Here is a 27,608-nt window from a genome sequence, read left to right on the forward strand (position 1 = left end):
GCCGCCGCCGCCGCCGCCGCTGCCGCTGCTCACACACTCCGAGTCGCTGGCCTCGCTGCCTGAGGCGGGGGCGCTGCGGGCGCGTGTGCGCCGGCCGCCTTCGCGCTGCCACCCGCGCTCCTGCCGTCCCGGTGTACGTCGGCGCGCGCCTGCGTCCGCATCCGGCTCCGGACGCTTGCGATCTTAGTGGGACCCAACCTGGAGGTAGGTGTGTGGGGTGTTCGGGGATGGCCTGCACCGTCAGAGTGTGCGGGACAAGGTGGTCCGCCTCGATTCTTGAGTCTCCTCCCCTCAGATCCTTTGGTGATGTGTGGTGTCACAGGTCCTTGCTATGGGGGTCGCGGGGAGGCGGGAAGGGGACGACACACATGAGGTGCGTGAGAAGATCGCCCCCACGTGGAGCTGAAGAAGAGCAGTGCCTGGATTTGCTCTTCCTTTCTGGTGCCATCCTTCATTTCTGAGGATGCCTCTGGGTAATCCTGTCACCGATGGCAAACATACTGAGGAGTTTTCCTTCTCTGCTGTTTTCACAACCCCCCCTGTTTTGACTTCATAGACTTGGCAGAGTTCGAAGTCCGTGGGCTCCACAACCCCCTTTTTATCCCCAGCCTCAGCATCTTCACTTTATGTTACTAGATTTATTATTTGTGTGAGTGCTTTGCCTGCGTGTGTATATATGCACCATGTAAGGGCCTGGGATCTGCAGAGATCAGAAGGCATCTGATCCCCCTGAAGCTGGAGTTACGGATGTTGTGAGCTACCACATGCGTGCTGGGAACTGAACCCTGGGCCTCTGGAGAGTGGAAATATCCCTCTTAAGATCCACCCGAAGTTGAATTGTAGGGCTTCATTAGTATCTGGGCTTTGTGCTTGCAGTATATAGCTTAAGCTTTCCAGGATTGGTCTTATCTTATTCCCGCCCCCAACCCCCCACCAGGCCTATGGTACAGGTATCAGGATTACTTTTGTCCCCAGGGCTAATTGCAGACCTCCACATGTTGGACTATGGGATTCCACGGAGAATGAGCTTCTCGTCCTTCTTCCATTAGTAAGCCAGTCTTCCCCGCTGCTCTCCCACCGTCCACTGCCCTCATGTCCACCATACTCCTGAATTTGGATTTTGGGGAACCTCCAAAAAAGGCATTTGGAGGAAATGCCAAGCACCAACGTTTTGTCAAGAAGCGACGGTTCTTAGAGCAGAGAGGATTTCTGAATAAAAAGAACCAACCTCCTAGCAAGGTGTCTAAGTTGCACTCAGAACCTCCAAAGAAAGGGGAAACTTCTTCAAGAGTAGATGGCATTTTGAAGATCCTTCCATGCCCAAAGAAGAAGGAAGCAGCTGCCTCCAAGAGGGAGTCAGAGCAGTCCACAGACAAGAAAGCATCGTTGTCTTGGCTGACCCCTGCTCCTTCAAAGAAAACTGATTCTGTTGTGGCTAAAATAGATTTGCTAGGGGAGTTTCAGAGTGCCCTTCCAAAGATTAAGAGCCACCCACCTCACACCCAGAACAAGAGCTCCAAGAAGCTCTTGAAGAAAAATGCTACAGAGAACTCCACCCAAGCTCATTCGGAGAGTAAGGACTCCAAGAAGCCCTCACAGAAGAGTGCTGGGCAGAACTCCACTCAAGCTCATTCCGAGAATAAAGGCTCCAAGAAGAAGTCCTTGAAGAAAAATGCTGCACAAAGCTCCACCCAAGCTCGTTCAGAGGACAAGTGCCTTAAAGTCTCCCAGAACTTGCCGGGGAAGATGGTGGCCCTGGACTGTGAAATGGTGGGCACAGGACCCAAGGGGCGTGTTAGTTCCTTGGCTCGATGCAGCATTGTGAACTACAATGGAGATGTGCTTTACGATGAGTACGTCCGCCCCCCCTGCCATATTGTGGACTACCGGACCAGATGGAGTGGCATCCGAAAGAGCCACATGGTGAATGCTACACCCTTTAAGATTGCTCGGAGTCAGGTGAGAGCATGGTACAAGACAGTAGAGAGGGGTCGGGAGAGGACTTTCAGCAAGGGATATTCTGGGGAGGTGTCAAGGATTGTGAAGGGAGGGAGAATAATGTCACATGAGTAAGAAGGGTACCTGTTGGAGTAAGGAATTGTTTTTCTGGTTGTTGTGACCAGAGGAATTTAACAGGTAGATGTGTTTGCCAGTTTAAGGATACATTCCATCATGTACAGAAATCGAGGCAGCAAGAGCGGGATGTGGCTACTGAGCAGTCAGGAAGCAGAGAGAAATGAATGCTGGTTCTCTGATTTTTTTTATTCAGCCTAGGACTCTGGCTAAAGGAATGAATAGGTTATTTTTGTTTTGTTTTGCTTTACTATGGGTCTTCCCATGTCAGTTAACCCAACCTAAAAGCTCACAGACACACTCAGAAAGTTGTCTTCTAGATAATTCTAGGTCCTTTCAAGTAGACAGTTCTATCATGAGTTCACCCCTTGTCAATTTGGTGCCCAAACATGACCCTTATTAGCCATAACCTCCCATCCTCGGGCCTCATAGGCTCATAGCCATCTCATAATACAAAATGGATTTAGTTCAACTTCAAAGTCTAGATAGTCTGTAACTGTCCAAACACTATTCAAAAATAGAAGGACAGAGTCTCTCTGAAACTTAGGCAGGCTCTTAACTGTGAGCCCCATCACATCCAAAAACAAAGGCTGAGCATGACGGAGCACACCTTTATTCCCAACACTTACGAGACAGATAGGTGGATCTTAGTATGTTCCACCGGACCAGTTAGTTACATGGTGAGACCCTGTCTCAAAAACAAATTTAGAGCTGGAGAGACAGCTTGTTGTGTACAGTGCTTGCTGCACAGGCATAAGGACTGAGTGTAGGGTTTCTTGTGATTAAAAGACCATGACCAAAGGAACTTGAAGATTTCATCTTAAAGTTAGAGTCTGTCATGAGGAAAGTTAGAGCTGGAACTCAAGGCAGGAACTGAAGCATATTCCGTAGAGGAATGCTACTTACTAGCTTACCCCCGCCTGGTTTGCTCAGCCTGCTTTCTTATAACATCCAGGGTCACCTGCCTGGGGTGGCACCACCCCCAGCAGTCACCATAAAGGAAACGCACCACAGACTTGCCTACATCTTGTGGAGGCATTTTCTCAAATAAGATTCACTGGCTGTTCTTCCAGAGGTCCTGAGTTCAATTCCCAGCAACCACATGGTGGCTTACAACCATCTGTAATGAGATCTGGCGCCCTCTTTCTGCAGGCATACATGTAGGCAGAACACAGTATACATAATAAATAAATAAATCTTTAAAAAAAAAAAAAAGATTCCCTCTTCCCAGATACAAGTTGACATAAAACTAGTTGGCACAATCGACCTTGTCAACTTGACACACAAACACATCATTGTTAAATCAAAACCTTCCCTTTATTGTTGTCCCCAAGATGTCATATTAATATCAACGTCACAATATAAAACATATCCCAAACTTTAAAAGCCCCAAACTTTAAAAGTTCAGTCTCTTGCTGGGCAGTGGTGGTGCATGCCTTTAATCCCAGCACTTGGGAGGCAGAGGCAGGCGGATCTCTGTGAGTTCGAGGCCAGCCTGGGCTACAGAGTGAGATCCAGGACAGGCTCCAAAGCTGTACAGAGAAACCTTGTCTCCAAAAACTAAAAAAACAAACTTCAGTCTCTTTAAAATATTTAAAGTCTCTTTAGAATTCCGAAGTTTCTCTAAGGTCTCATAACTATGGGTTCCTGAAAAATCAAAAACAAGTTTACTTTATTTCAAGAGGAGAGAGCCATGACAGTCACAATCAAAGGAAAACAAAGCTGAAATCCAGTGATATAAAGCTTAAGTGTCTATTGTGAGACTCACAGTCTTCTAGGCTCCAAAAGGTGTAAACAGATGTTTCCTGTCCTGACCACCTGGTCCCAAATAACCGACTCAGAGGCTGAATATGGATTATAAATGCTTGGCTGATACCTCAGGTTTGTTACTAGCTAACTGTTACTTTAAAATTAACCCATTTCTATTAACCTATGTATGGCCATGTGACTTGTGGCTTTACCTGTCTAGCTTCCTGCGCAGCTGGCTGGCTGGCATCTCTTGACTCTACTGACTCCGCCCTTCTTCCCATCATTCTGTGTCAGGTTCTCTCACCCAATCTCTTCTTGCCCTGCTCTCGGCCAATCAGTTTTTTTTTGTTGTTGTTGTTGTTTTTAACAATGAGCATAATTCACAGCAAAAAGGCTTGCCACAGCACACACACAGCTTTTCTCCTAGCTCAGGCTGGTACCCCATCATTGCTGCTCTCCTTGGTGGTCATCCCATGGTACTAGCATCTCCAAAATGCTGGAGTCTCCACTTCAACTGAGCACCTTCACCAGTAACCTCTCCTGGGCTTTCTTCAGAGACTGTGACCCTGCCACATGGTGCCAGGCCACAACTTCTGCCCATGATCCCTTCAATCTTGGGCCTCGTACTGCAGCTCAAGCTGCACCTTCGCCAATGCCTCTCCCTGATCCCATCGTGACTTCAGAAGCAGTGCCACATGGTGACTCTTACTAGCAGGTTTGACTGCCCACATGAGATGCAGCCTTGGCCCACTCTGGAACACAGCTTCTGTGTGCGGACTTTGGGGAAGTACTAGCCAGAAGAGTTCACCAGACTCCGCCTTTCTTTTTCCTGTCTCTCAGATTTCCTGCCTGCCTCTGAGCTTCCTTGCCGTAGACCAAACAGCTTATTTATTAACCATTGGGAACAACATATATTCACAGTGTCCAGAAAGACAGCCCACAGCGATTCTTCTATAGTAGTTGCTTATTGCTGTGACATAATCAGTTTAAGGAAGAAAGGGTTTATTCTGGCCAATAGTTTGAAGGTTCAGTACATCATGGCAGAGGAGTGTGAAGCAGCTAGTTACTACCTTTCGGGTGGGTTTTGCCTCCATTAACTCAGTCTAGAAACCCCCTCCCTCACAGACACGCCCAGAAGTGTGTCTCTCCATGATTCTAGATCTTGTCTAGATTAACTGTCATAGGAATGCTGAAGTCAGGAAGTTGCAAGTAGGTGGTAGAAGTCATTTTACTAGTTGAGATCCACTTTAAGTGTGTGGTGGAGTTGACCTCAAGAATGAACAGCCACCGGGTGATAGAAGTGGGCAGACAGCAGGTGTGGAGTTGCTTGGAGCAAGTGCTAAAAGTGTAGGTAGCAGGAGCAGAACTTTTACAAAAACAAAATAAAAATGGGCTGGAGAGCTGGCTCTGAAGTTCAGAGCACTTGCTGCTCTTGCAGAGGACCTGGGTTCCATTTCCAGTACCTCTGTGGCCATTCATCTTTAAGTGTACCTCCAGTTCCAGGGATGCTCTTCTGGCCTCCTTGGGCATCAAGCACACACATGGTGCACATACATACAAATTAAAAACAAAAACAACTTTTTAAAAGCTGAACTAGAGCATAGTTGTATTGGTTGAGGGGCATCCAGGTGGCCTGCAGTAAAAGACATAAAAGACTTGTAAGGGGGGTCCCATCCCTCCCTTAGCAGACCTCTCTCTCTAGCTTGAGCTAGAGCACAACCAATAATGAACAGGAGTGGAGGGTAGGGTGTCAGAAATAAATGGAGAAAGTGAGAAGAGCTAGCTGGTCCTGGGCGGCCACCAGAGGGCACTCTTGATCCACTTTGCAGTTTGAAAGCTTTACTCTTTACTTTCTCTAGACACAGTTCTAATGATTCATTTTTGGACAGGGTTTCATGTAGCCCAGGCTGGCCTCAAACTGGCTTTATAGTCAAGGACAACCTTGATCTTCTGATCCTGCGTCTACCTCTTGAGTGCTATGATGATGGGCACGTGCTACCACACCTGGTTTACACAGTGTTGGGAATAGAACGCAAGGCTATATACATGCTAGGCAAGCACTCTACCAGCTGAACCCTATCCCCAACCCCTCCAGTGATTCTTTATAATGCCAGACAGTGCACTGAAGGACGTTTATCAAAGATGAAATAGCTAGGTGTTTTTTAAAAAGGCAGGTAGTGCCAGGCAAATCCCAGCACTCAGAAGGCAAGGGCAGGTAGATCTCTAAACTTGAGGCCAGCCTGGTGTACACAGTTGAGAACCTTTCTCAAAAATGAAAGAAAATAGCCGGGCGGTGGTGGCGCACGCCTTTAATCCCAGCACTCGGGAGGCAGAGCCAGGCGGATCTCTGTGAGTTCGAGGCCAGCCTGGGCTACCAAGTGAGTTCCAGGAGAGGCGCAAAGCTACACAGAGAAACCCTGTCTCGAAAAACCAAAAAAAAAAAAAAAAAAAGAAAGAAAATAAGGAAAGCTGATACACATCCTGTCTACAGTTGGGCAGACATGTGGGAGATGTTTGGGTGGGTCTGACTGCAAATGGTCCCAGTTTCACTAAGGGCAGATGAGGAGTGGACAGGATGAAGGGTAGTAGGCTGTGGGTATAGTCACAAACAGCACCAGGGTGAAGACATACTATGTGGTTTTCATCATAAAGCATTTCACTTGCCTAAGCTGGGGTTAGGAGTCCAAGATGAGTCTAGATGTCTCACTGAGTGGGTTCCCCTTGCAAACCGCAGGACTATCGGAGTCCAGGATGAGTCTAGATGTCTCACTGAGTGGGTTCCCCTTGCAAACCGATTGCCACTGTTTTCATTTTGAGTGTGGCCTTCAGAACCCATGCCCTCATACTTTTCCGTTTTTTGTTACTTTGTTTTTGTGGGTTTTTTGACACAGGATTTCTCTGTATAACAACCTTGGCTGTCCTGGAACTTGCTTTGTAGACCAGGCTGGCCTTAAACTCAGAGAAATCTGCCTGTCTCTGCCTCCCTGAGTGCTGGGATTAAAGGCATACTTTAAGATTTTAAATGCTGAGACATTAGTTAATTTTAAGGCAAGTATGCAGAAAACCCCATCTGCAGCTTTACTCTAAGTGGTTATTGTTCTGTTTATTTTTTTTTTTCTGATTTATTTTGTGAAGATAGAAGTGTGTCATGACGTGCATGTAGGGTCAGAGGGTGACTTGTGGGAGTTGCGTTCTCACTCCCATGTAGGTTTCAGGAATCAAACTCAGATCAAGCTCGGTGACAAGAACCTTTACCTTCTGAGCCATCTCATTGGCCTTTCTCCCCCCTTGAGGCAGGGTCTCATATGTCCCAGGCTAGCCTCAAGCTCACTACAGAGCCAAGGATGACCTTTAAGCTTCAGTTCTTCCTACCTTCACCTTCCAAGTATAGGGATTACAGGCCTGTGCCAACATGCCCAGTTAACGTAGTGCTGGGGTTCCAACCCAGGCTTGCACATATGCTAGGCAAGCACTCTGAGCCACATCCCCAGATCCAACCCTTTTTTTTGAGAAGGGATCTCACGGAGCTCAGGCTGTGCTGTAACTTTGTAACTTGTAGTTCACCTGCCTCAGCTTTCTGTGTGTTGGGATTGTAGCTTTATGCAACCTTGCCTAGTGATTAATTTTTTATTTGTAATTATGTGTATATGATTTTATACATGAGTGCAGTGCCTTCAGAGACCAGAAGAGGGTGTCAAATCTTCTGAAACTGGGATCACAGGCAGTTGTGAGTCACCCTCCGTGGGTACCAGGAGCCAGACACTGGTCCTTTTGGACGAGTGCACACTCTTACCTGCTTGGTCATCTCTTCAGCCTATGGCAGCATCTTTAATGTGTGTGCCATCGAAGGCTGACGGAAGCAACTCGGGATATAAGTCAGTGGTAGAGCATTTGCCTGGCGTATACAAAGCCTCAGGTTCGGGGGGCGGGAGCAAAGAATACTGAAGACCATTGTTGGGATGGAAATTAATAAACATGTAAGGAACCTCTGGTGATGTAGATCCAAACATGATTACACAGAGCAGTTCTCTAGGGAAAGGAGGTGGATTTCTGAAGGAGGAGCACTTGCGGAAGAGGGCATTTCAAGAATGTGGCTGGGGTGGGGGTGGGGTGGTATGTTGATGATGGCCATGTTGGGCCTTCGGGGTATAAGGAGCTCCACCTTTAAATGTCCTTCTCATCACCCCCTTCTGTGCTCATTCCAGATCTTGAAGATACTCTCAGGGAAGATAGTGGTAGGGCATGCCATCCACAATGACTACAAAGCCCTACAGTACTTTCATCCCAAGTCTCTCACCCGAGACACTTCCCAAATACCGCTCCTCAACCGGAAGGCTGAGTGCCCAGAGAATGTCACTCTGTCACTGAAGCATCTCACCAAGAAGCTGCTGAGTCGGGACATCCAGGTAACTTCTCTCCAAGTGCCCCCACCACACACACAGTTCAGGACCCAATAGTCTGTCTGTAAGGAGAAATAATAATTCCTGTGTACTTGATAGACTGTACCAGATGGTACAGTGGAAAAGAAGACCACCCAAGCATTTCACATGTTCAGCACTCAAGGACAGTGGCCACAGAATACAGTATACATGTTACATAGAGAACATTTAAGAACCAAGACTCAAAAGGCCTGTCTTTGACCTGAAATTCCTGTCTCTGCAGAACTTAAGAAATATATGATACATATACATTGCCTCAGAAGTGAGTGTATTAGCAGGGGCGTGGTGGCGCACACATTTGATCCCAGCATTATGGAGGCAGAGGCAGGCGGATCTCTGTTCGAAGCCAGCCTGGTCTACAAAGTGAGTTCCAGGACAGCCAGGACTGTTACACAGAGAAACCCAGTCTCAACAAAACAAAACAGAACAAAAAGAAAGAAATGAGTGTATTGGACAGTACCAGGCTGGCTGAGAGTTGGACCTCAGATGTGATAAGCAGTAGGGCCCAGCAGAGTACAACTCAAACTATAGAAGAAAATATGGAGTGGCCAGCAGGTTATGGGGTTCCGGAGTTGGCTGGGAAAAGAAGAAATAGTTCTTGTTTTCTTCATGTTCTTTTCCCCTTTAGGCTGGACAAAGTGGACATTCCTCGGTGGAAGATGCCCAGGCTACCATGGAGCTGTACAAGTTGGTTGAAGTTGAATGGGAACAGCACCTGGCCCAGAATCCTTCAGAAAATTAGCTGTCCCAGGGAGACACTGCAGTAGACCATTGCACAACTCTGCCAGCTGCACGCCTGTAGAGGCTGGCATTGTTGGAGAGGGCCTTGACCAGAGACTCGATACCCATTGAATTTTCATCTCAGCTCTTGTGGTCGCTGTGTGGTTAAGTGTCCCATGGAAGGGGAAGAAAGCCTTATGTTAAACCCCACCTCTAGGCCAGGCAGGTGGCCCAGGTCTGTACTCCCAGGTACTTGGGAGGTTGAGACAGGTTACAAATTTAAGGTTGGCCTGGGCTACAGAATTAGTTCAAGGCCAGTGAGACCCTGTCCTAACATAAAAAAGAGGGCCAGGAGTAGAGCTCAGTGCTAAAGCACTTACCTAGCATGCACAAGCCCTTAGGTTCAGTGTCCAGAAGTGGGGTGGGGGGGATGGAAAGAATGGAACACAACATGAATTAGAGACTGTTTACTTTTTAATAGTGCTAACCACATGTCCCAGGGTGCTTGTGCCAGTCAGCTTTCTGGACTTTGAGGAAGCAAGGCACACCAGGAAATACAGAGTCCCACATTACCTTATCAGTGGGACACATAACATAGATGTGTCTCCCTTTGGTGGGGCTTGGGGTAAAGGAGTTGTTGTATTGCCAAGCTTGGCCTCAAAACACTTGTGCTCAAACGACTTCTTCCTCAGCCCCATGAGTAACTGGGACTACTGGTGTGTGTTCACCACTGTGCCTGGTTCTTTGAATTTTATGTTTTTTATTATAAAGTAATTAATAGTATCCTTTCACTTTCAGAAGTGTCCTGATTGGAGGTAGGCATGGTGATCTGTAAATCCAGGACTCTGGAGTTCAGGGCAGGGAAATCAAAAGTTCAAGGCCAGTCTGAATACATAGAGAGTCTCTGGCTCATAGAAGTAGAAAAGAGAAGGGACGGATTGTGTGGCTGGTTGCTGAATTGTATAGCCACATTATATAGCACAGAATAAGAGTTTACTTCATTTTCGTTCTGTTTAGTTTACAAAGAATTTACATTGTTTTAATAGTCTTTCAATTTTTTACCTTGCAAATGAAGCCTTTTAAAAATTCAAATGATTCTTTTTATGAATTTTTATAATTGAAAACTAGTGTTTTTTTTTCCATAAAGATTATTTTTATTTTATTTATGTATATGTGTTGCAGGCTTTCTTGGACTGCCAACCAGCTCCCAAATCAAGACACAGAGAGAGACTTATTAGATTATCAATGGTCAGCCTTAGTTTATACTTGTCCCAGTAGCTCTTATAACTTAATTTAACCTGTTTCTCTTCGTCTTTGTTTTGCCTTTTTTTTTTTGTTTGTTTGTTTTTGTTTTGTTTTGTTTTTTTGAGACAGTGTTTTCTCTGTGTAGTTTTGGTGCCTGTCCTGGATCTCGCTCTGTGGACCAGACTGGCCTCGAACTCACAGAGATCCACCTGTCTCTGCCTCCTGAATTCTGGGATTAAAGGCATATGCCACCACTGCCTGGTGCCTCAGGGCTTTTTTTTAACCTTTCATTCTGTATGTCCTGCTTTCCATGTCTGGCTTGCTGGTGGCTGCCTGGCTGGCTGGCCCTGGATGTCACCCTCTCTTTCTCCCTCATTCTCTCTTTCTCTGCCCACCAGCCATGCCTTTCCTCCTCTGCCTAGCTATTGGCCATTCAGCTTTTTTTTTTTTTGTTTTGTTTTTCGAGACAGGGTTTCTCTGTGTAGCTTTGCGCCTTTCCTGGAACTCGCTTTGGAGACCAGGCTGGCCTCGAACTCACAGAGATCCACCTGGCTCTGCCTCCCGAGTGCTGGGATTAAAGGCGTGCGCCACCACCGCCCGGCCTCAGCTTTTTATTAGACCAATCAGGTGCCTTGGGCAGGCAAGGTAAAACAACACATCTTTACATAGTTAAACAATTGCAGCATAAACAAATGTAACACATCTTTACATAGTTAATTACTCTGCAACACTAACAAATGTAACACATCTTTACTTAGCTAAACAAATACTCTATTCCACAAGATGTATGTTCGTGCTTTCTGGGGCTGGGAGAGGGTGTCAGAGCTACATAGTGAGACCTGTCTCAAAAACAAACAGATCCTCTGGAACTGAAGTTATAAGCATTGTAAGTTTCTGGAAAACGGCTGCTGGAAATCAAGCTGGGATCCTGTGGAAAGAGCCATCTTTCCAGCTCATGTGGTGGATTCTTTTTGGCTTCATATTAAATAACATTATAGGGTGTTAACTACACAAGGGCTGTAGAGGATTTCCAGGCTCTCTGGATGGCTCTCGCTGGAGACCTTATTTGTTGGATGATCTGAAGCTTTGGTAAGCCTTTGTGACACAAACACCTTTTTGTCTTTCCTATCACAATTCAACAATCACATCTGAAGTGACACCCTCAGCCATGCGGGCACCCTCAGATAGAAGGTGTGTGACCAGGGGAGTGAGGTGGAGTGAGTCTGTGGGCATAAGGGAGGGACAGAGTTGGGGAGGAAGGTGCTCGGTGATGCTGCCCTGGCAGCTGCCGACAGCTCTTAGTGGTACACACCCTCTTCTCCAAAAGGTGAGTCATGGGTCTGTCCTGTACTGTCCCCACTCTGCAGAGCCATCAGTTCATTTTGCCATTGAATTATTTGTGGCAGTGAAATTACTTTGATTCTTAGAGTTTTAACAGTTTTTGCCCCAAATCTTGAGTTCTAATCTTGATTTTTTTTAAGGGGTGGTATTTGTAGATACAGTAAGACTGTAGTTTTCAATGAGAGCTTCACTGTGCCATGGACTATACTGAGCCCTTGATGTACACCATGTCACTCTTAAGCTGGATGGGGGTTTTTGGTTAGTTGTTTATGTGTATGTGTGTTTTGCCTACATGTATGTCTGTGCACTACTTGTGTGCCTGGTGCCCACGGAGGCCATTAGAGTGTATCAGATCCTCTGGAACTGGGTTTACAGATGTGAGTTGTCATGTGGATGCTGGGAATCAAACACAGGTCCTCTGCAAGAACAGCCAGTGCTCTTAACTGCTGGGTCATTGCTCCAGCCCTTCAAGGTGGTATTCTAACAGTTGAGAATGAGGTTAACCAAGAAGGTAAGAAATCTTTCTTTGGCCAAGTGTTAAAGTTTGGCAGCATTGGCACCCAGATTTGCTGACTAGGCCTCAAGGCCCTGCCCTGCATTAGCATCTGAGTGGTATCTGGCAGGACATAAGTTCTACCACTCAGATCCTTGCCCAGGGTCTGTTCTGTACCAGGCAGTGTGCTAGACACTGGAAATGGTATTGTCTTTGGCTGAAAAGAGCCAGGAAATCTCAGTGCACCACACACTTGCTGTCCAGAGCCAAGACTGAATGCAGGTTAGTAATAAGAAAGGTCTGTGGTTCTGGGTGACAGCGCTGGCTGCTGTATGGAAGCTGGGTTGGGGAAGGGCCAAGAGGGGAGTGTCTGTGGAGAGAGGATCATGTGAGTGCCACAGTAGGTGACAGCAACAGGGCCAGGCGACTGGGGCAGGAGGGGGACAGATGAACCAAGGTGCAGTGACCAGTGGAGGATGTGAGGAAGTAGGCTTGAGGGAAATGAGGTGCACATTCCCTGGCTCCCTGAGCGGCTTAAAGAGGCAGGTGGTTAGATCAGACAGAGGTTCAGGAGATTAGAGAGCTGCAGCTAAAAACTAAAGTTTGGAGCCAACTCTGCAAAACTGTTTTGGTGACTCCTATCTGTAATCCCAGCACTCATGAGGCAGAGATGGGAAGATTGCAAGATTTGAGGTTTTGAGACAGGTCTCACTGTGTAGTCCTGGCTTGACTGGAACTCAGTAGACTTAGCTGGCTTAAAACTCTTAAGAGGATGCCTCTGCTGGGATTAAAGGCTCCTGGCCTCCCAAAAGGAAATCTAAAAAAAACCAAAAAAACAAAACAAAAAGCCAGGTGTGGTGGCACATGCCTTGCTTGCTTCTTAAGCACAAACACATCAGCTCCAAGGCCTCTGCACTGACCACTTATCTGGCAGTCTTCCTTTGGATCTATATAGAACTTGTATGTACATAATACACATGCACATACAATCTCAGCACTTGGGAGGCAGATGCAGGCAGGTCCCTGTGAGTTCAAGACCAGCATGGTCTACATAGTTCCAGGCTAGCCCAGGGTTACATAGACCCCCATCTTTAAAAACAAATATATAATTTCTCTCTCTCTCTCTCTCTCTCTCTCTCTCTCTCTCTCTCTCTCTCTCTCTCTCTCTGTGTGTGTGTGTGTGTGTGTGTGTGTGTGTGTGTTTGGGGTGACGTGTGAGATGACTTGGCAGTTACAGGTACTTGCTGCTCTTACAGAGGACTCGAGTTCGGTTCCTAGCACCCATATCTGGCAGCTCAGTCTTCAGTAACTAGTGCAGGGAATCCAGCACCCTCTTTAAGCACCTGCACACACATGCATCACATACAGATAGATGCACACATAAACGCCTGGGGGCAGGGAAGCATCTGTCATTTGTAGCAGTTTGGTTACCTCAGTTCTGAGCACTCTAGTACTCAGACTGAGAATGGCAGATGCTGAACTGTACCGTTTTAACACAGACCTGTAGTCACAACTATTCCAAGGTTTGCCTGGCTACGGGGAATGAGCTAGAGAGGAGAGAGGAAGAGAAATCCAGACTCCAGCCAAGGTGAGCACATGAGAATCCTGTTTGTGGGTCAGAAGATCCTGAAGTACTTGTAGTCGAAGGGGGTAAATGGTATGAAGACAAGAGATATGGATGTGTGCACCACACAATGCTACATGCACTTGTCGTAGGAAGAGCTTTTGGAGATGGTGGCATTTATGCAGACCTGAAAAGTAAGAGGGAGCCCGTTATGTAGATCCAAAGGAAGACTGCAAGGTAAGTGATAGGTGTGGAGGCCTCGGAGCAGATGAGTGCTTGAGTGTTTAAGGAGCAGTCTAGGGAACTTGCATCCTGGAGCAGAATCGGCTAGGAAGGAAAGGGTAGGTGGTCCGAAGGGGGGAGGTCATAAGCAGATAGCAGGGCCTTGCTGTACATTAGGAGGATTTGAAGTTTTACACCGCATCAAATGGGAAACCACGGTAGGATCTAGAGCAGAGGAATGATACAAATTAGTGTAGTGTTACCGTAGCCGCTGTGAGGGAGAGGATGAGAACAGAACCAGTGTAGAAGCTTTTGCTATAACTAGGAGAGACATCTGGTCCCATGGCAGTGGAGTTGCTGAGAGGTGGGCAAATTTGGGTAAGTTCAACTTTAGGCAAGTGTTGAACATCAGTGTGATGGATGGTGAGCGGCTGTTTAATTCGAGGCTTACATCTCTGGCTTTTCAACCCCCTTCAGGCCCCTGATCCTGTTCTGCCAATGAACACTGAGTGCCTCTGCTCAGAGAGTGCTGGACCCAAGCAGGTATGGTCAAGGTTAGAGGCTGACTACAGACACTCTGGGCAGTCATCAGGATAGAGAATAAATGGGCAAGTGAGATCTAGTGGCACTGCTAGGAAAAGCTGAGCATTTACATGGGTGCTGCGGATCCAGACTCACTCACTGTCACAGTGACCCAGGCCTGAAGAACCGCACGGGTTTTAGAGCAACCCCCACCTCTTACCCTCCTATCGCTTAGCCATGCTGGGGGCTTCCGGGTTTTCTCTTTTTCTTTTTATGTATGACAGCCCATCTTTTTTTTTTTTTTTTTTTTTTTTTTTTTTGGTTTTTTGAGACAGGGTTTCTCTGTGTAGCTTTGCGCCTTTCTTGGAACTCGCTTTGGAGACCAGGCTGGCCTCGAACTCAAAGAGATCCGCCTGGCTCTGCCTCCCGAGTGCTGGGATTAAAGGCGTGCGCCACCACCGCCCGGCATGACAGCCCATCTTATTAGAGACATTGTCAACCCCATCCAGTCTCAGAGCTGTTCCCATGCAGAGGGATCAGTATATGTCACCTGTCCTGTAGTTTTTCTTGCTTTATTTCTTCATGTCTATAGCCAAGATTTTCAGGAGGTCTCCCCCATCAGTCAGACCTGATCTCTAACCTTGAAGAAAGACAGCCTTTCATTTCCTGTGGAAACAAAAAAATCTCTCCCCCAATGCAATACATTTTCTGAATTTCATTTTGCATTCCATATGAAACAACTGCTTCCTTAAATCTTCTCAAATCTTAACATTTTTACAGGACTCCAATTAACTTTTACATAATCTTGAGGGTTCCTATCATCTGGTGGTGGTTCTTGTATGATAACTGGATATATTAAGGTTGGTGTTCTAATAACCTTAGGCCACTACTCTTCAATTTCATAATGTAATGTTGCAGTAGGTTCTACTCTAAATTCCTCTGTGTGTGAATATTTTTCTGATTTTCATTAGTAGGTCTTTCTAAGGCTTGTATCTTTTTTTAAAGATTTATTCATTTATTAAGTATAGTGTTCTGCCTGCTTGTATGCCTACAGGCCAGAAGAGGGCACCAGATCTCATGACAGATGGTTGTGAGCCATGTGGTTGCTGGGAATTGAACTGGACCTTTGGAAGAGCAGCCAGTGCTCTTAGCTGCTGAGCCACCTCTGCAGCCCTAAGGCTTGTTTCTTATCAAATTATCATATTTGGCAGTTAGCAAACTACTTTTTTAAGGAGAAAATATTAATTACCAAACTGATAGTAATTACAGTAGACATTATGTCAGTCCCAGCTCAGTCATTTATCCCCTTGTTCACACTTTCCACCACACCATCCATAGTAGCACTATACAGGGTCCTAGCACCCTGCATTGTGATGTTCCCCATTCTTGGGAAAGATCTGTCCTAAAGGATTTCCCAGGTATCTCACCAAATCTGCTGAGTCCTAAGAGTCCTGGCAAGTGGTAGCCACCTGCTGTGAATGCTCTTACAGAAAGGCCCAGACTGCCTGCGCCTGTCAGAGCCAGCTGGGGTTGACCCCTCCATCTGTGTGGTTGTGCCAACGTTGGAGTACCAAAATGCTGTTTTACCTTCATCTCAGTGATGCACTTTAAACTACTGGCAGACCGGCTGCTCAGGCCGTAGTCTAGAGGGAATTCTGTTCCCCCAGACAACTGCTCTGTTGCTGCCACCAATGGTAGCTTTACCTAAATCTCTATGGTTCTAATAAAACTCGAGATTCAAAGACTAGGGTGTAAACCTGTGAGTTCAGAGAGTTGGAGTAGCAACTGGCTAGCTTTCTCTCTCTGCTGCTGTCCCGGAAGCCTCTCCTTCAAAACCACCCCAACTAATAAACCCACCTGTGCTCTTCTCTGCTACTTCGTGTCAACTAGTTAACCCTGCCTCTCTGAGCCCAGGTTAATTTTATTTAATTAACACAATGCAACACGTCTTTACATAGTTAAACAAATGCAGCATAAACAAATATAGCATGTCTTTGCCTAGTTAAACAAATATTCCACAACAGAATTCTGCTCAGTTGGTGTCTCGGTTTATTACTGCTATGATGAAACTCCATGGCCAAAATCAAATTGGGGAGAAAAGGGTTTATTTGGCTTACACTGCTATGTCCATAGTTGTAGCTTGAGTTTTCCTGCCTGGCCCATAGTCAGGACAAATCTCTATCACCTGCCAGTCCCACAGCCACTCAGACCCGACCAAGTAAACACAGAGACTTATATTGGTTACAGACTGATGGCCGTGGCAGGCTTCTTGCTAACTGTTCTCACCTTAAATTAATCCATTTCCATTAATCTATACCTTGCCACACGGTTCATGGCTTACCGGCATCTTCACATGCTGTTTGTCATCGTGGCGGCTGGCAGTGTCTCTCTGACTCAGCCTTCCACTTCCCAGCTTTATTCTCCTCCTTGTCCCGCCTACACTTCCTGCCTAGCCAATGGCCAATCAGTGTTTTATTTATTGACTAATTAGCAAAACATTTGCCATACAGACCATCCCACAGCACATAGTCCATCACTGAAGGACAGGAACTCAAACAGGACAGGAACCTGGAAGCAGGAGCTGATGCAGAAGCCATGGAGGGGTGCTATTTACTGGCTTGCTCTCCATGGCTTGCTCAGGCTGCTTATTTTGTTTTGTTCTGTTTTTCGAGACAGGATTTCTCTGTAGTCCTGACTGTCCTGAAACTCCCTCTGTAGACTAGACTGGCCTTGAACTTGGAAATCTGCCTGCTTCTGCCTTCCAAATGCTTGGATCAAAGGCATTTGCCACCACTGCCTGGCCACAGCCTGCTTTTTAATAGAACCCAGGGCCCCCAGCCCAGGCCTGGCCCCACTCACAATGGGCCGGGCCCTCCCCTATCAATCACTAATGAAGAAAATGCTCTAAGGGCTAGCCTACAGCCCAGTCTTCTCAATTGGGGCTCGCTCCTCTCCGGTGACTCCAGCCTGTGTCAAGTTGACATAAAACTAGCCTGGACAGTTGGTTACTTATTTGTAAATAGAGGCACCAGATGGTAACTCAAAAGAGGCAGAAGGCAGGAATGCCGTGATCTGGCTGCTGGGGAGGGAACTGGAGCCCACACCCAGAGAATCCAGCCTGGCTGCCCTGTACTGGGCTGGCTGGCAGAGTAGGTAGCAAGGTGTCCCTGCGAACCCTGGCCCTAGGACATCTCCGGCTCTGAGCCAGCTGCTAGTGTAGTAGGGAAGACCCACCACTGACAGCCCAGGTCATTGGGAAACCCGAGCTACCAGGGTTGGGGAGGTGTGAGACCAAGGCCATGAGACAGTTAACAGGGAGACTGGCAGCTAGGAAATCCAGGGAATACTGGCCTCGTTGACTCCCCAGGGACATGTTCTTGCCAATCCCCAAGTTCCAAAGCTCCCACTTAGAGGGCCCAGGTTAGTAGGGGAGTGGCAGGCAGGAGAAAGTTGGGTATATCATTTGGACAGCTGCTGGGCTAACAGGTTCACAGGCCTCAGGCCAATGCCCTCGGGGAGTGAGGCAGCCTGGGGCTGACAGACAGGTGAGGTAGGGGTTTGAGGTGGTTCCAGGCAGTTTTTCTCTGACAGCTGGCATTTCCAAAGCTGGTACCCACAGGGAGGAAATCAGAACTTGCCACTTCATACGTCTTTTTCATTTATGTGTATGTGATTGACTTCATGTCTATTGTGCACTGCATAAATGCCTGGGAAGACCCAGGAAGACCACAAGAGGGCATCAGATCCACTGGAACTAGAGTTAGAAAGGATTGTGAGCCACCACGTGGGCGCTAGGAATCAAATCCAGGTCATCCGGAAGAACAGGACAAGTCCTCTTACCCACTGAACCATCTCCATGCCCAGACTAAAGCCCTGTGACCCTGCTTATCTGCTGGTTCAAGAGGGCAAGGGTGGGAGGCGGAGCCCAGCATCCAAGCTGCTTGCCTCCATCTCTTCCTCCAGGAACCAGATTATCTCAGAGGTATGGGGGGAATCAGCGGGGTGGGTGTGTGTAGATCCCAGCTCTTTTTCTGTCTCCTACTTTGGGGGGGGGGGCAGCAAAGGCAGCACCAGGGAAGTGACTGGATTGGGGTTCTCTAGGCCCAGTGCCCTGGGCAAAGTGGCAGAGTTGGAGGAGGCTGGGCCGTCCAGAGCTGTGTGTCCTTTTCAGAACAGGCCACTTTCCCCAGGTGCCATAAAACCCACTTGCTCTGCCTCTTGGACTTGCCCGTGGCTGTAGCCCTATCCTTCCTACCCTGGCTGCAGGACAGTGTTAGTGGCGGATGGATACTGTACTAGGAACCAGACCATAGAGCCAACCCAAGTGTAACTGCAGGTCAGTCTCCATGCAGGGGACTGAGACTCAGTCTGGACACGTCCTCAGCCAGTGCATCCCTACCCCACCCTCCTGTCTTCCTGGCTCAGCCAGCCCAGCCCAGCCCAGCCCTGAGGAGAGCGTTGGCAGCTGGAGCTGGGAAAAGCATGGCAGAGCCAAGAACAACAGAGGCCCCGCCTAGATGCTGCACAGACCCTCTTCTGGCTTGGGGTAGCCGCTCCTCCTGCCTGGGCCCTTGCTGTTGTTTCCTCTTGTGGGCTCCTATGCTGGCCCCCTGGCCCTCCTTGCCTCCCTTTGCCAGACCCCAGGCTGGTCCTGCGGGTCATTGCATCCTCTGCCTTTGGGTGGAGCCTCCCCTTAACATCTGGTTTCTCAGGGCCCTCTCTCCTCCTCTCCTAGTTCTCAGAGTCCCCTCCTGCCCCCAAAAGTTTCTGAGAGGTGAGTTGCTTCCTTCCTAGGTCCCTGACCCTGTCTTTCAGCTCTGAGGCTCTACTGCCCTCCATTCTGCTACAATGACAGGCTGGGTCCCTAAGCCAGGGAGACAGAAGGCACAAGAGTCCCTTTTGCATGGAACCGAGGGTGCAAGGGCTCAGGAGACACGAGGCTAGCCAAGCACAGCTCCTCTTCCGGCGCAGAACCCCACCACCACCTCTGGACAAGTGTCCAGGCCAGCCTGGCTGACTTTCACTTTGGAAGCCCAGGTCGACAAACACTGACCCAGTAGAGGCAGTAACACTGCCCTGAGTGCAGTCCACCAGGACTGACCTTGGCACAGAATCTTCTAGTCCTGGTTGGGGGTGAGTGTGGGCATTTTGTGGCTTTCCTATCCCCCAGTCAACCCTGGCCTCTTCCATGATGGACTGGGTGGTTCCTTATCTTCCACACAGCCTCTGGGAAGGGATGTAGAGGGCAGAAGTGTCTCCTTTTCCAAGTCCCATACTGCAGCCCTCCGGCACACACAGTCTACCCTACCTACACTTGTTCCTTGCCACCATCTCAGCCCATCCCTGTCCTCTGCTCTAAGCCTGAGACCACCTTCCTTCTAGGAGCACAATGGAAGAACAAAGCACCAGAATGTTCCTCCGCTCTCCTGAGCGTGTCTGTCTCTTCCCCACTCCACCCTCAGCTTGCCTCTGCTTCCCTGTTGTGTCTCCAAACTCCTGTGGGACAGGGAGCCCCAAGAGGGGTGTGATCATGAAATAGGGTCATGGGGCAGAGCTGCAGCAGATTTGGTTCTAATTGAAAGGCCAGAGGCACCGGGAAATTCCTTTCCTTATTGATCCCAGTGGGAAATTAAAGCCAGTAGTTGGGCATGGAACGCTTATTGGCTGCAGCTCCTCACATGGAAGAGCTCTGGGGCCCTAGCCCCTGCCCCTTGCGGGTTGCATCCCCCATCCACATCTGCTAGCCCTCCTAGTGCTTTCCAGGCCTCCTCGTCCCTCTGTCTCCTCTTCCCAGCTGCTCACCTAAACACCCCGGCTATTCCCCTGGAATAAAAGGGTTGCTGCAGGCTGAAACCCCTAGCCCGAGTCAGTCGGTATATTGCCACCACCCTCCCTCTCCTTCGGCAAAGTCGGGGTGCCTGGAGCTCTGGCCCTAAGCTGCCAAACCACAAACACATCTGGAAAGAATTCCCCGCCCAGTCCCACTTCCCTTTGTCTTACTTCTGTCTCTGGAAATCCCAGCCAGTTGCTAGGGGAGGGGGTGGTGGAGATGCAGAGTGGGGAGTAGGCCCAGGGCTCCACTCCCAGGCTCTAGCCTCTGTGGGACTGTCCACCTGCCCTGTGTTCCTCAGAACTGCCGTCCCAGGCCTCCTCCCTAGGCTAGGTGTCTTCATCCTGGTGACCGGCTGTGAGGTCCCCAAGGCTCCTGGAAAGAGGGCTTGCCTTGCCCTTTTCTCTTGCCCGAGGGAGAATGCCACCCGAGTAAGAGAATGGGCTCCAGGGCTCTGGAGCAGTGGAGATGGACACAATGACCGGCAGAAGAGGCAGGGACACTAAAGAGGACGGCAGGCGCCTGTTTTCTGCCTTGTTCTCTCCTCAGGCCTTTCCTCATTTCTTGAGCTATAAGCTGGATTTCACTGTCAGAATCTAAAATCCCCTCATTGTACCCACAGCAAGGCGACGCCGGGGCGGAGAGTGGGGGCGCTCCAACCTGTACTCAGAGCGTTACCCAGGGTCCCCTTTTCTCCCCACCTCTGCAGCAGTCTGCGGTGAAACTGGTGCCCTTTCTTCCAGAAGCCTATACCCCCTGTGTCGTCCCCTCCACCCCCAGTGAGCTCTCCCTTTTCAAATCTGGAGTCTTAGACTCAGGCCGAAGTGTTTCACTCCCTTCCGGGTGGTGATGGATGCGCGGGGGGTGGGGTGGGGTGGGGGATGGGGGCGGTCCAGGAGCGCTTAGGAGAGGCAACCTCCCTCCCTCAACCTCTCAAGTTTTCCACACCCCATTATTGGGGATTGCCTCGACCTAGGCCTGACTCGCATGACACTGAGGGCCTGGCCCTGAGGTTAATCCTCCAGGCCTGTCCACAGCTCAACTGGATTCCCACCAAAGCCTGCCAGTCCCGGTTCACCCACCGGGTCTAACCTTGGCCACGCTGACAAGGAGGGGCCAGGCAGGGACCTGGTTTGAGGTCCTGTGAGGGATACAGGGAGGATCCGGGAGGCTGGTGGAGGACTCCGAAGCAAGGGTGAGCATTTCCCGCTCCCGCACCGAGCGGCGTTGTCTCTGGCCTCGGGTTACCCGCGTGCCTCCAGGCCCTGCATGCCCTTTTTGCTTCCTGATCTCTTCTAGGTCCTTCCACTAGGGCTTCACCCACTTAATAACCACCCTCAGAGGGGCCAGGCCCGCCTCACTTTCAGCTCGGGATGGGGATATCTCACATCCAGACCCACCCCCTCCCCGCGCAGCCAGCCTTCCCCCAACCCCAATGGCATCGTGGCGCACAGGGGGCTCCACGTCAGCCTCCGCCTCCTTGTGGCCCAGGGGGCCTGGGAAGCGGAGCCACAGAGAAAGCTCCTTAATAAAGAGAGTCGTGTCAAGTGATTGGCTGTGACCTCTGCCCTCCTAGCCTCGCGCTCGGGGGCTCCAGCTTAACCCTTCGTTGTCCGTCCAGTGCTTGGGGAGGAATGAATGAGTTGCCTTGTGCTCACTTAAGGCGTCCCCAGGTACTGCTCGAACCCAGAGCTGAGTCAGGGGGTGGAGGACGGAGCGGCACCTCCCAGTCACCCAAAGGAACGCCTGAATTCCAAGGATCCAGTGGGGTCTGAGTTCGACTGCCAGTTGCTGGGCCCCAGATCCTGCTCGAGTGGGGTCTCCAGATGCCTGTCTGGCGCCGAGCTGTCCAGAGCACCGTTTGGTAGAGGGCTAGTAGGAACTGGCGAGACGGGACCTGTGTTCGCTCTGTAGGCCGTGAGACCGGAGCATCCATGACCAGGCAAGGCGTGCCCTGTTCTTGCCAGAGGCACAAACCCTGTGCTTGTCTCTTGACGCTTCCCCGTCCGCCTACTGATGCGGGAGAAGGGTATCTTGGCCCTTAGAGAACCCTAGACCCACCCACAGTTCTAGAAACAGGCGGGATTCGGAATGGATCGGGGTGAGGTGGCCACAGAGCAGGGCCCCCAGGTGGGGTAGAAGGCGGGGCGGGGGCGGGGCCGCCTCATGCACCAGCTGGGTATAAAAGCCAAGAGCGCCGGCGCCCAGCGGCTTTGCAATTGTCCTCCACGCGGCTCGGACCCGGGTGGGAGGATTAATTCTGCAAAGGGCGCAGCGTCCAGTGCTCCAGCTGAGGATCTAAACAGAAAGCCACCTTGCTGCCACCATGCCTAACTTTTCTGGCAACTGGAAGATCATCCGATCGGAAAACTTTGAGGAATTGCTCAAAGCTCTGGGTAAGGAAGTTTTCGAGTGCTGGGGAGGGGGCAAGAAGGACGCTGGAGTCCTTGGAGCCGAGGGAGTGAAGGCCATAAAGAAAAGGAGGCCGAATCAGGGGGTAGGTGCCTGGGAGTCTGCATCCCAGAAAAGGGGCGTGCCAGATTCCCTGGGTCCTGGGGCATCAGGCCCGGGACTCTTAAATCCTACTTTTTGAGGCTGGGCGCCCACCAGTGCCAGCTTCAACGGTGACTCAGAGCCTGTGAATCAAGTAGAAACCAGAAGCACAAGGTTAGTCTGGAGGGTGGGGGGTGGTGGCTAGCCTCGGCGCCTTGACCTGCTGACCAGGGAGGGCACCTGGCTCAGCTCTGAGAATCCAGTATCCAAGCCCTAGGAGACATTCCAAGCTCTTTCCACGTACCCTAACAGTAACCCAATCCCTGCGACAGGTCCATTACCCCCAACACTTGGCTCCGCCCACCAGGTGGTCCACCGCTTTAGCTCCCGGACCCTCCCCCACTTACGCTTTCCAGTCTGTTCTCCCCACCCTACCCCTGCCTGTGAGACAAATATTTTCCTACAGCAAGCGGCTCCAAAGCCCTAAAATCGCTCTGGACAATTACCACTTTCTTAGATTTCAACAAATGTCCTCATGTGAAACACCAATCCCCATTTCCGAAAGTCCCTCCTAGTCAGGGACCAGCTGCACCCAGCCCGCCCAGCTGGGCTGTTAGCCAAGGGTGGGAACACAGAATCCACCCAGACGCCCTGCGGACCTTCCCTGTCTACCTTCTGCTGCCCTCCAGGGTGGGACTGGGCTAAAGGTATAGGAGAGACATCTGAGGAGAGATGGAGTTAGCCACCCCAGGGAGTGGGAACAGCTCCAGCACCTAAGGGTCAGCATGCCTTCCATTTCTGGACTGGAGAGGAACCCCGGTTGGGCTGGGAAGCAGGGGATACCCTCTGAAGAGCTAGGGACTATGCGAGAGTGAGTCTGGAAGGGAAAGGAATGTTGTGAGGGCAGTGGGGCCTCCGTTCTCATCTTTCCGTGCTGTTAGTTCTTTGTGTCAGCTAACCGCAATGATTCTTAGAGTCATACCCATTTTTCTCGCTCCTCCCTTGCTGAAATTAAAGATCAAAGGATAGAAAATTTCTTTTCTGAAAATCTATTGCCATTTCCTCCCCATTTGCTCTGAATTCTGGACACTTCCCTGGTGGATGTGGGAGCCTGGCATCACCCCCAGGTTCCAACTGGAGCGAAAGGCCCAACCCTATTATCTGTCCTCAGAATGTTTGTCTTCCCTGCAGGGTCTCTTAGAGCCACGCGACTTGCTAGGGGGCAGATTGAAAACAGACCTGTGTCAGCCAAGGTCATCTGAGCCAGGCCCCCAGCTCTGCAGGCACCCAGGACTAGGTGGAGGGAGTCTTCTTCTGAACCCAGCCTCTGCAGACTTCTCAGTCCTGTTCAAGGGTCCATGTTGAGGAGGCTCCAGGCTCGCCATGATAGTCAGGGCCAACAGAGCAGGTCTTTTTGTTGAGACTGGGTGAGTCAGCCTTGGGCCTGAGTGTAGAGTCAGTTTTCTTCCCAGGAGCTATCTCAGAGCTATGGGATGCATGTGTGGGGCAGGGGTGGGGGTGGGGTGGGGCAGTTTGAGTGTCTTGCCCCCTGGTGTGCCCTTAGAGGGTCGGTTCTCCTTCACTAACAGGCTTGTGAGAGGTAGGGGGAGGGCCTCATGTTGGTACCCCTACCTTCTGGTTGTGCCAGCAGAAGGGTGTTCTCCATCCACATGGGCCTCTTTATAACTGGGGGCAGGGAAGGGAAAGTATATGAGGACACAGAGACTCTGAATACACAGAGGTGAGGTGGGAAGGCCTAGAGGATCTTGGAGCTTGAGACATCAGAGTGAGGGAGGAGACAATACCCTTTTCTTCCCCTTTCCTCTTCTCAGGACAGCAGAGAATTCCTCTGAAGGAGACCTGGGGATATTACAGGAACACCAGAGGGCAGTTTGGCGCAGGGAACTTTGTCCAAACCTAGTCTTGGCTTTTTCTTTTTCGTTTGCATATGTTATGTGCATGAAATAATGGACTTCACTATGTTCTTGCCCTTCCTTCCTTCCTTCCTTCCTTCCTTCCTTCCTTCCTTCCTTCCTTCCTTTCCTTCCTTCCTTCCTTCCTTCCTCATTTTTCTTGAGACAGAGTTTCTCTATATAGCCTTGGCTGTCCTCTTGCTCTGGAGACCAGGCTGGCCTCAAAACTCCAAGATCAGGCCTGGCGGTGGTGGCGCACACCTTTAATCCCAGTACTCGGGAGGCAGAGCCAGGAGGATCTCTGTGAGTTTGAGGCTAGCCTGCTCTACAGAGAGAGAGAGAGATCCAGGACAGGCACCAAAACTACACAGAGAAACCCTGTCTCGGAGAAAAACCAAAAACAAAAAACCTCCGAGATCCTCCTTCCTCTGCCTCCCAAGTGCTGGGATCAAAGGTGTGCCCCATCACGCCTTTGTCTTGGCTTTTTCATTTGATTTGCTTTTATCTACAATAACGTTTTCAGAAAACACGAAGGTGTACTTGACCTTGTGTATCTTAAGTTCTTAGACACGGAGCCATAGGACGCTTTGAGGAAGCTCTACTCTCTCCGTTTGAGGAGTCGGAAGCTGGAAAAGGTTAAGCTGTCTGCTCAGGGTCACTCAGCCTGGAGCGGGGAGTATCCCAGCTTCTGGAACTCACTCCCCGAGCCTCTGGCTCTCTGTAGAGAGAAGCATCTTCCTCAGCTGAGCATCTGCTCCTCACTTTTGGGAGGGGCAGAGATTGTACAAATGAGGACCTAACCTCATGCCAAACAGGGTAGATAGCTGGGTCAGAGAGGACAATAACCTGGTCTCCCCTACAAGTGGGAAAAGCTCTGAGAAGCCTACCTCAGCAGGTCTCGAGCCCAGTGGTGAAAGGGCCACAGTGAGGTAAACTGAATGCTGGCCAGGTAGCCCATGGGGGAAGCTTCCTCTAAGGATGCTAGGAGTGGGTTTCTGGGACCTGGTGAGTCCTGTCCACTGCTGGCCATAGCCCAGGTAGTATTCTCTGCCTCTCCCCCATCTCTCTGTCTCTTCTCCCTCAACCTATAGTCTGTTTCACCCTTATCACCATCCCCACCCCCATCACCTACCCCCCCCACACACACACACACCAACTGGGCTCCAGTGAGGCTGCTCCAGCTGTCCGGTGGCAGGGGGTGACAGGGCCAATCCTCTCTCCCTGCAGGGGTGAATGTGATGCTGAGGAAGATCGCTGTGGCTGCAGCATCCAAGCCAACAGTAGAGATCAAACAGGAGGATGACTCTTTCTACATCAAAACCTCCACCACTGTTCGAACCACGGAGATTAACTTCAAGATTGGGGAGGAATTTGAGGAGCAGACTGTGGATGGGAGACCCTGTAAGGTGAGGAACAGGGAGGGTCCCTTCCTGTCACAGCACCTCCTTGCCATGCTTCTGTGTCCAGTTGCCCTAGACTCTCTACTCTCGTGAAGGAGTCCCTAGGAAGGTGCTGGAAAGGGGTCTAACTCGTCTCCCTTTCGTTTGCGTTGGCCCTTACTGTGAGCTCAACTCGTTTCGCCTCTGGCTCTTGCAGAGTTTGGTAAAATGGGAGAGTGAAAACAAAATGGTGTGTGAGCAGAGGCTTCTGAAGGGAGAGGGCCCCAAGACCTCCTGGACCAGAGAACTGACCAATGATGGAGAGCTGATCCTGGTGAGCCCTGCCCCATCCAGTCCCCTGGAAGACCCCTGCTCCTTCAGCCTTCTCTGCCAGGCTCCAGCAGGTTCAAAAGCAGCGGGGGCCATTCTCCTCAGCCCCCTGATGGGGCTGTTGGAGATGCTAACCCTTTTTGTGCAACAAAGTTGTGCCCAGAGGAGCCCACAGTTTTCCAGTGGGCTATCCCTGACTGCCTCCGGACTCCAGGAGGAAGTGGGTTTCTGCTTGACCCCTAGCAATGATGCCCAGGCATTCTTGCATTTGCTCTTGCCTGTTTGGGCTTAGAAGTAAAGCAGTCTACCTCTCAACCCTCCCTTTTAAGACCAAGGTGCCCGGTGCCTCACCAACTAACTACTTCTCTCCTTCCAGACCATGACAGCAGATGACGTTGTGTGCACCAGGGTCTACGTCCGAGAGTGAGTGCCTATGGGCCCAAGAACTGCCACAGACTTCTTCCCCTCCCCCCACAGCCGCTAAGCCCCCTCCCCTGTCTATCTACAAGCTAGCTCTCCCCTTACTCCTGAGGATCGCTGCTTCCTCCAGGGCCTTTTGTTCTTTGCCTCCTCTATGCCAGAGAGGAACAGACTACAACAGCCCAGAACCCCTCACGCCATCATCTCGTGCCCCTCCCCAGGTCAGCAGTCTCAGCTCCATACCAGAGTCCTTCTTCCCGGAGGAGACTGTCTCTCTGGCCTCTACTCTTTATCCTTGTAGTCTGTATGATTTAGAATATTTATTTGTTAATTTTATTAAAATGTTTGAAAAAAAACAAGTAAGCTCCTGTGGCTCCCTGGGCAGTGGTAGACAAGTGGCCCTGTTTAGCCTCGTCTGAAGTGCAATGGGAGACGGTCCTGTCCCCGCAGGTCAGCCATGTCCAGGGTGCCTCCTTTGCTTGCCGTGGGTATCTCCTCTACGCTCTTCCCCAGCCCGGGTTCCCTAATCAGAGTGCTGGGTTCTAGGGAGCTGACTCCCACTCTCTCCACCTGTTTACCATCGTGTCGACATGGCTTCCCACATGGTTCCAGGTGAGCCCAGTAACACCCACAGGCTGACCTTGCTCCTGCCCAGGTCTCTCAGAGAAAGTTCTCCTGCCAGTCAGCACCTACATCTGTCATTGTCTGTCCTCCATACCTCCAGATCTCCCACACGCCCTTTCTGCTCCCTGCTTCACCACCTCCCAAGCTCCTTAGGTGTCCCTCCTGAGCTGCAGAGTACATACTCAGGTGTTCCAAGGTGTGACCGCAGGCAAGTTACTCAAACATCTTTGGGCCTTTTCTGTTTTTAAAAC

At 50.1% G+C, this 27,608-nt stretch overlaps 2 protein-coding genes across 2 annotated transcripts; both read left to right on the forward strand.

Annotated features, from left to right (window-relative positions):
* Nucleotides 1–51: 51 nt before the first annotated feature.
* Nucleotides 52–10,484, forward strand: Isg20l2 (interferon stimulated exonuclease gene 20 like 2). Its single transcript, XM_052730028.1, has 4 exons — nt 52–204; nt 976–1,959; nt 8,028–8,228; nt 8,890–10,484. The coding sequence occupies exons 2-4, from the start codon at nt 1,093–1,095 to the stop codon at nt 9,001–9,003; spliced, it is 1,182 nt and encodes a 393-aa protein (XP_052585988.1). The 5' UTR covers nt 52–204; nt 976–1,092; the 3' UTR covers nt 9,004–10,484.
* Nucleotides 10,485–22,397: 11,913 nt separating this feature from the next.
* On the forward strand, nt 22,398–27,092 carry Crabp2 (cellular retinoic acid binding protein 2). The gene is made up of 4 exons (XM_052730031.1): nt 22,398–22,594; nt 25,832–26,010; nt 26,201–26,317; nt 26,690–27,092. The coding sequence occupies exons 1-4, from the start codon at nt 22,525–22,527 to the stop codon at nt 26,738–26,740; spliced, it is 417 nt and encodes a 138-aa protein (XP_052585991.1). The 5' UTR covers nt 22,398–22,524; the 3' UTR covers nt 26,741–27,092.
* Nucleotides 27,093–27,608: the final 516 nt, after the last annotated feature.

Source organism: Peromyscus californicus, unplaced genomic scaffold, assembly GCF_007827085.1.
Source record: "Peromyscus californicus insignis strain IS unplaced genomic scaffold, ASM782708v3 Scaffold_9__1_contigs__length_137607984, whole genome shotgun sequence".
In the NCBI taxonomy this organism is placed as follows: Eukaryota; Metazoa; Chordata; class Mammalia; order Rodentia; family Cricetidae; genus Peromyscus; species Peromyscus californicus.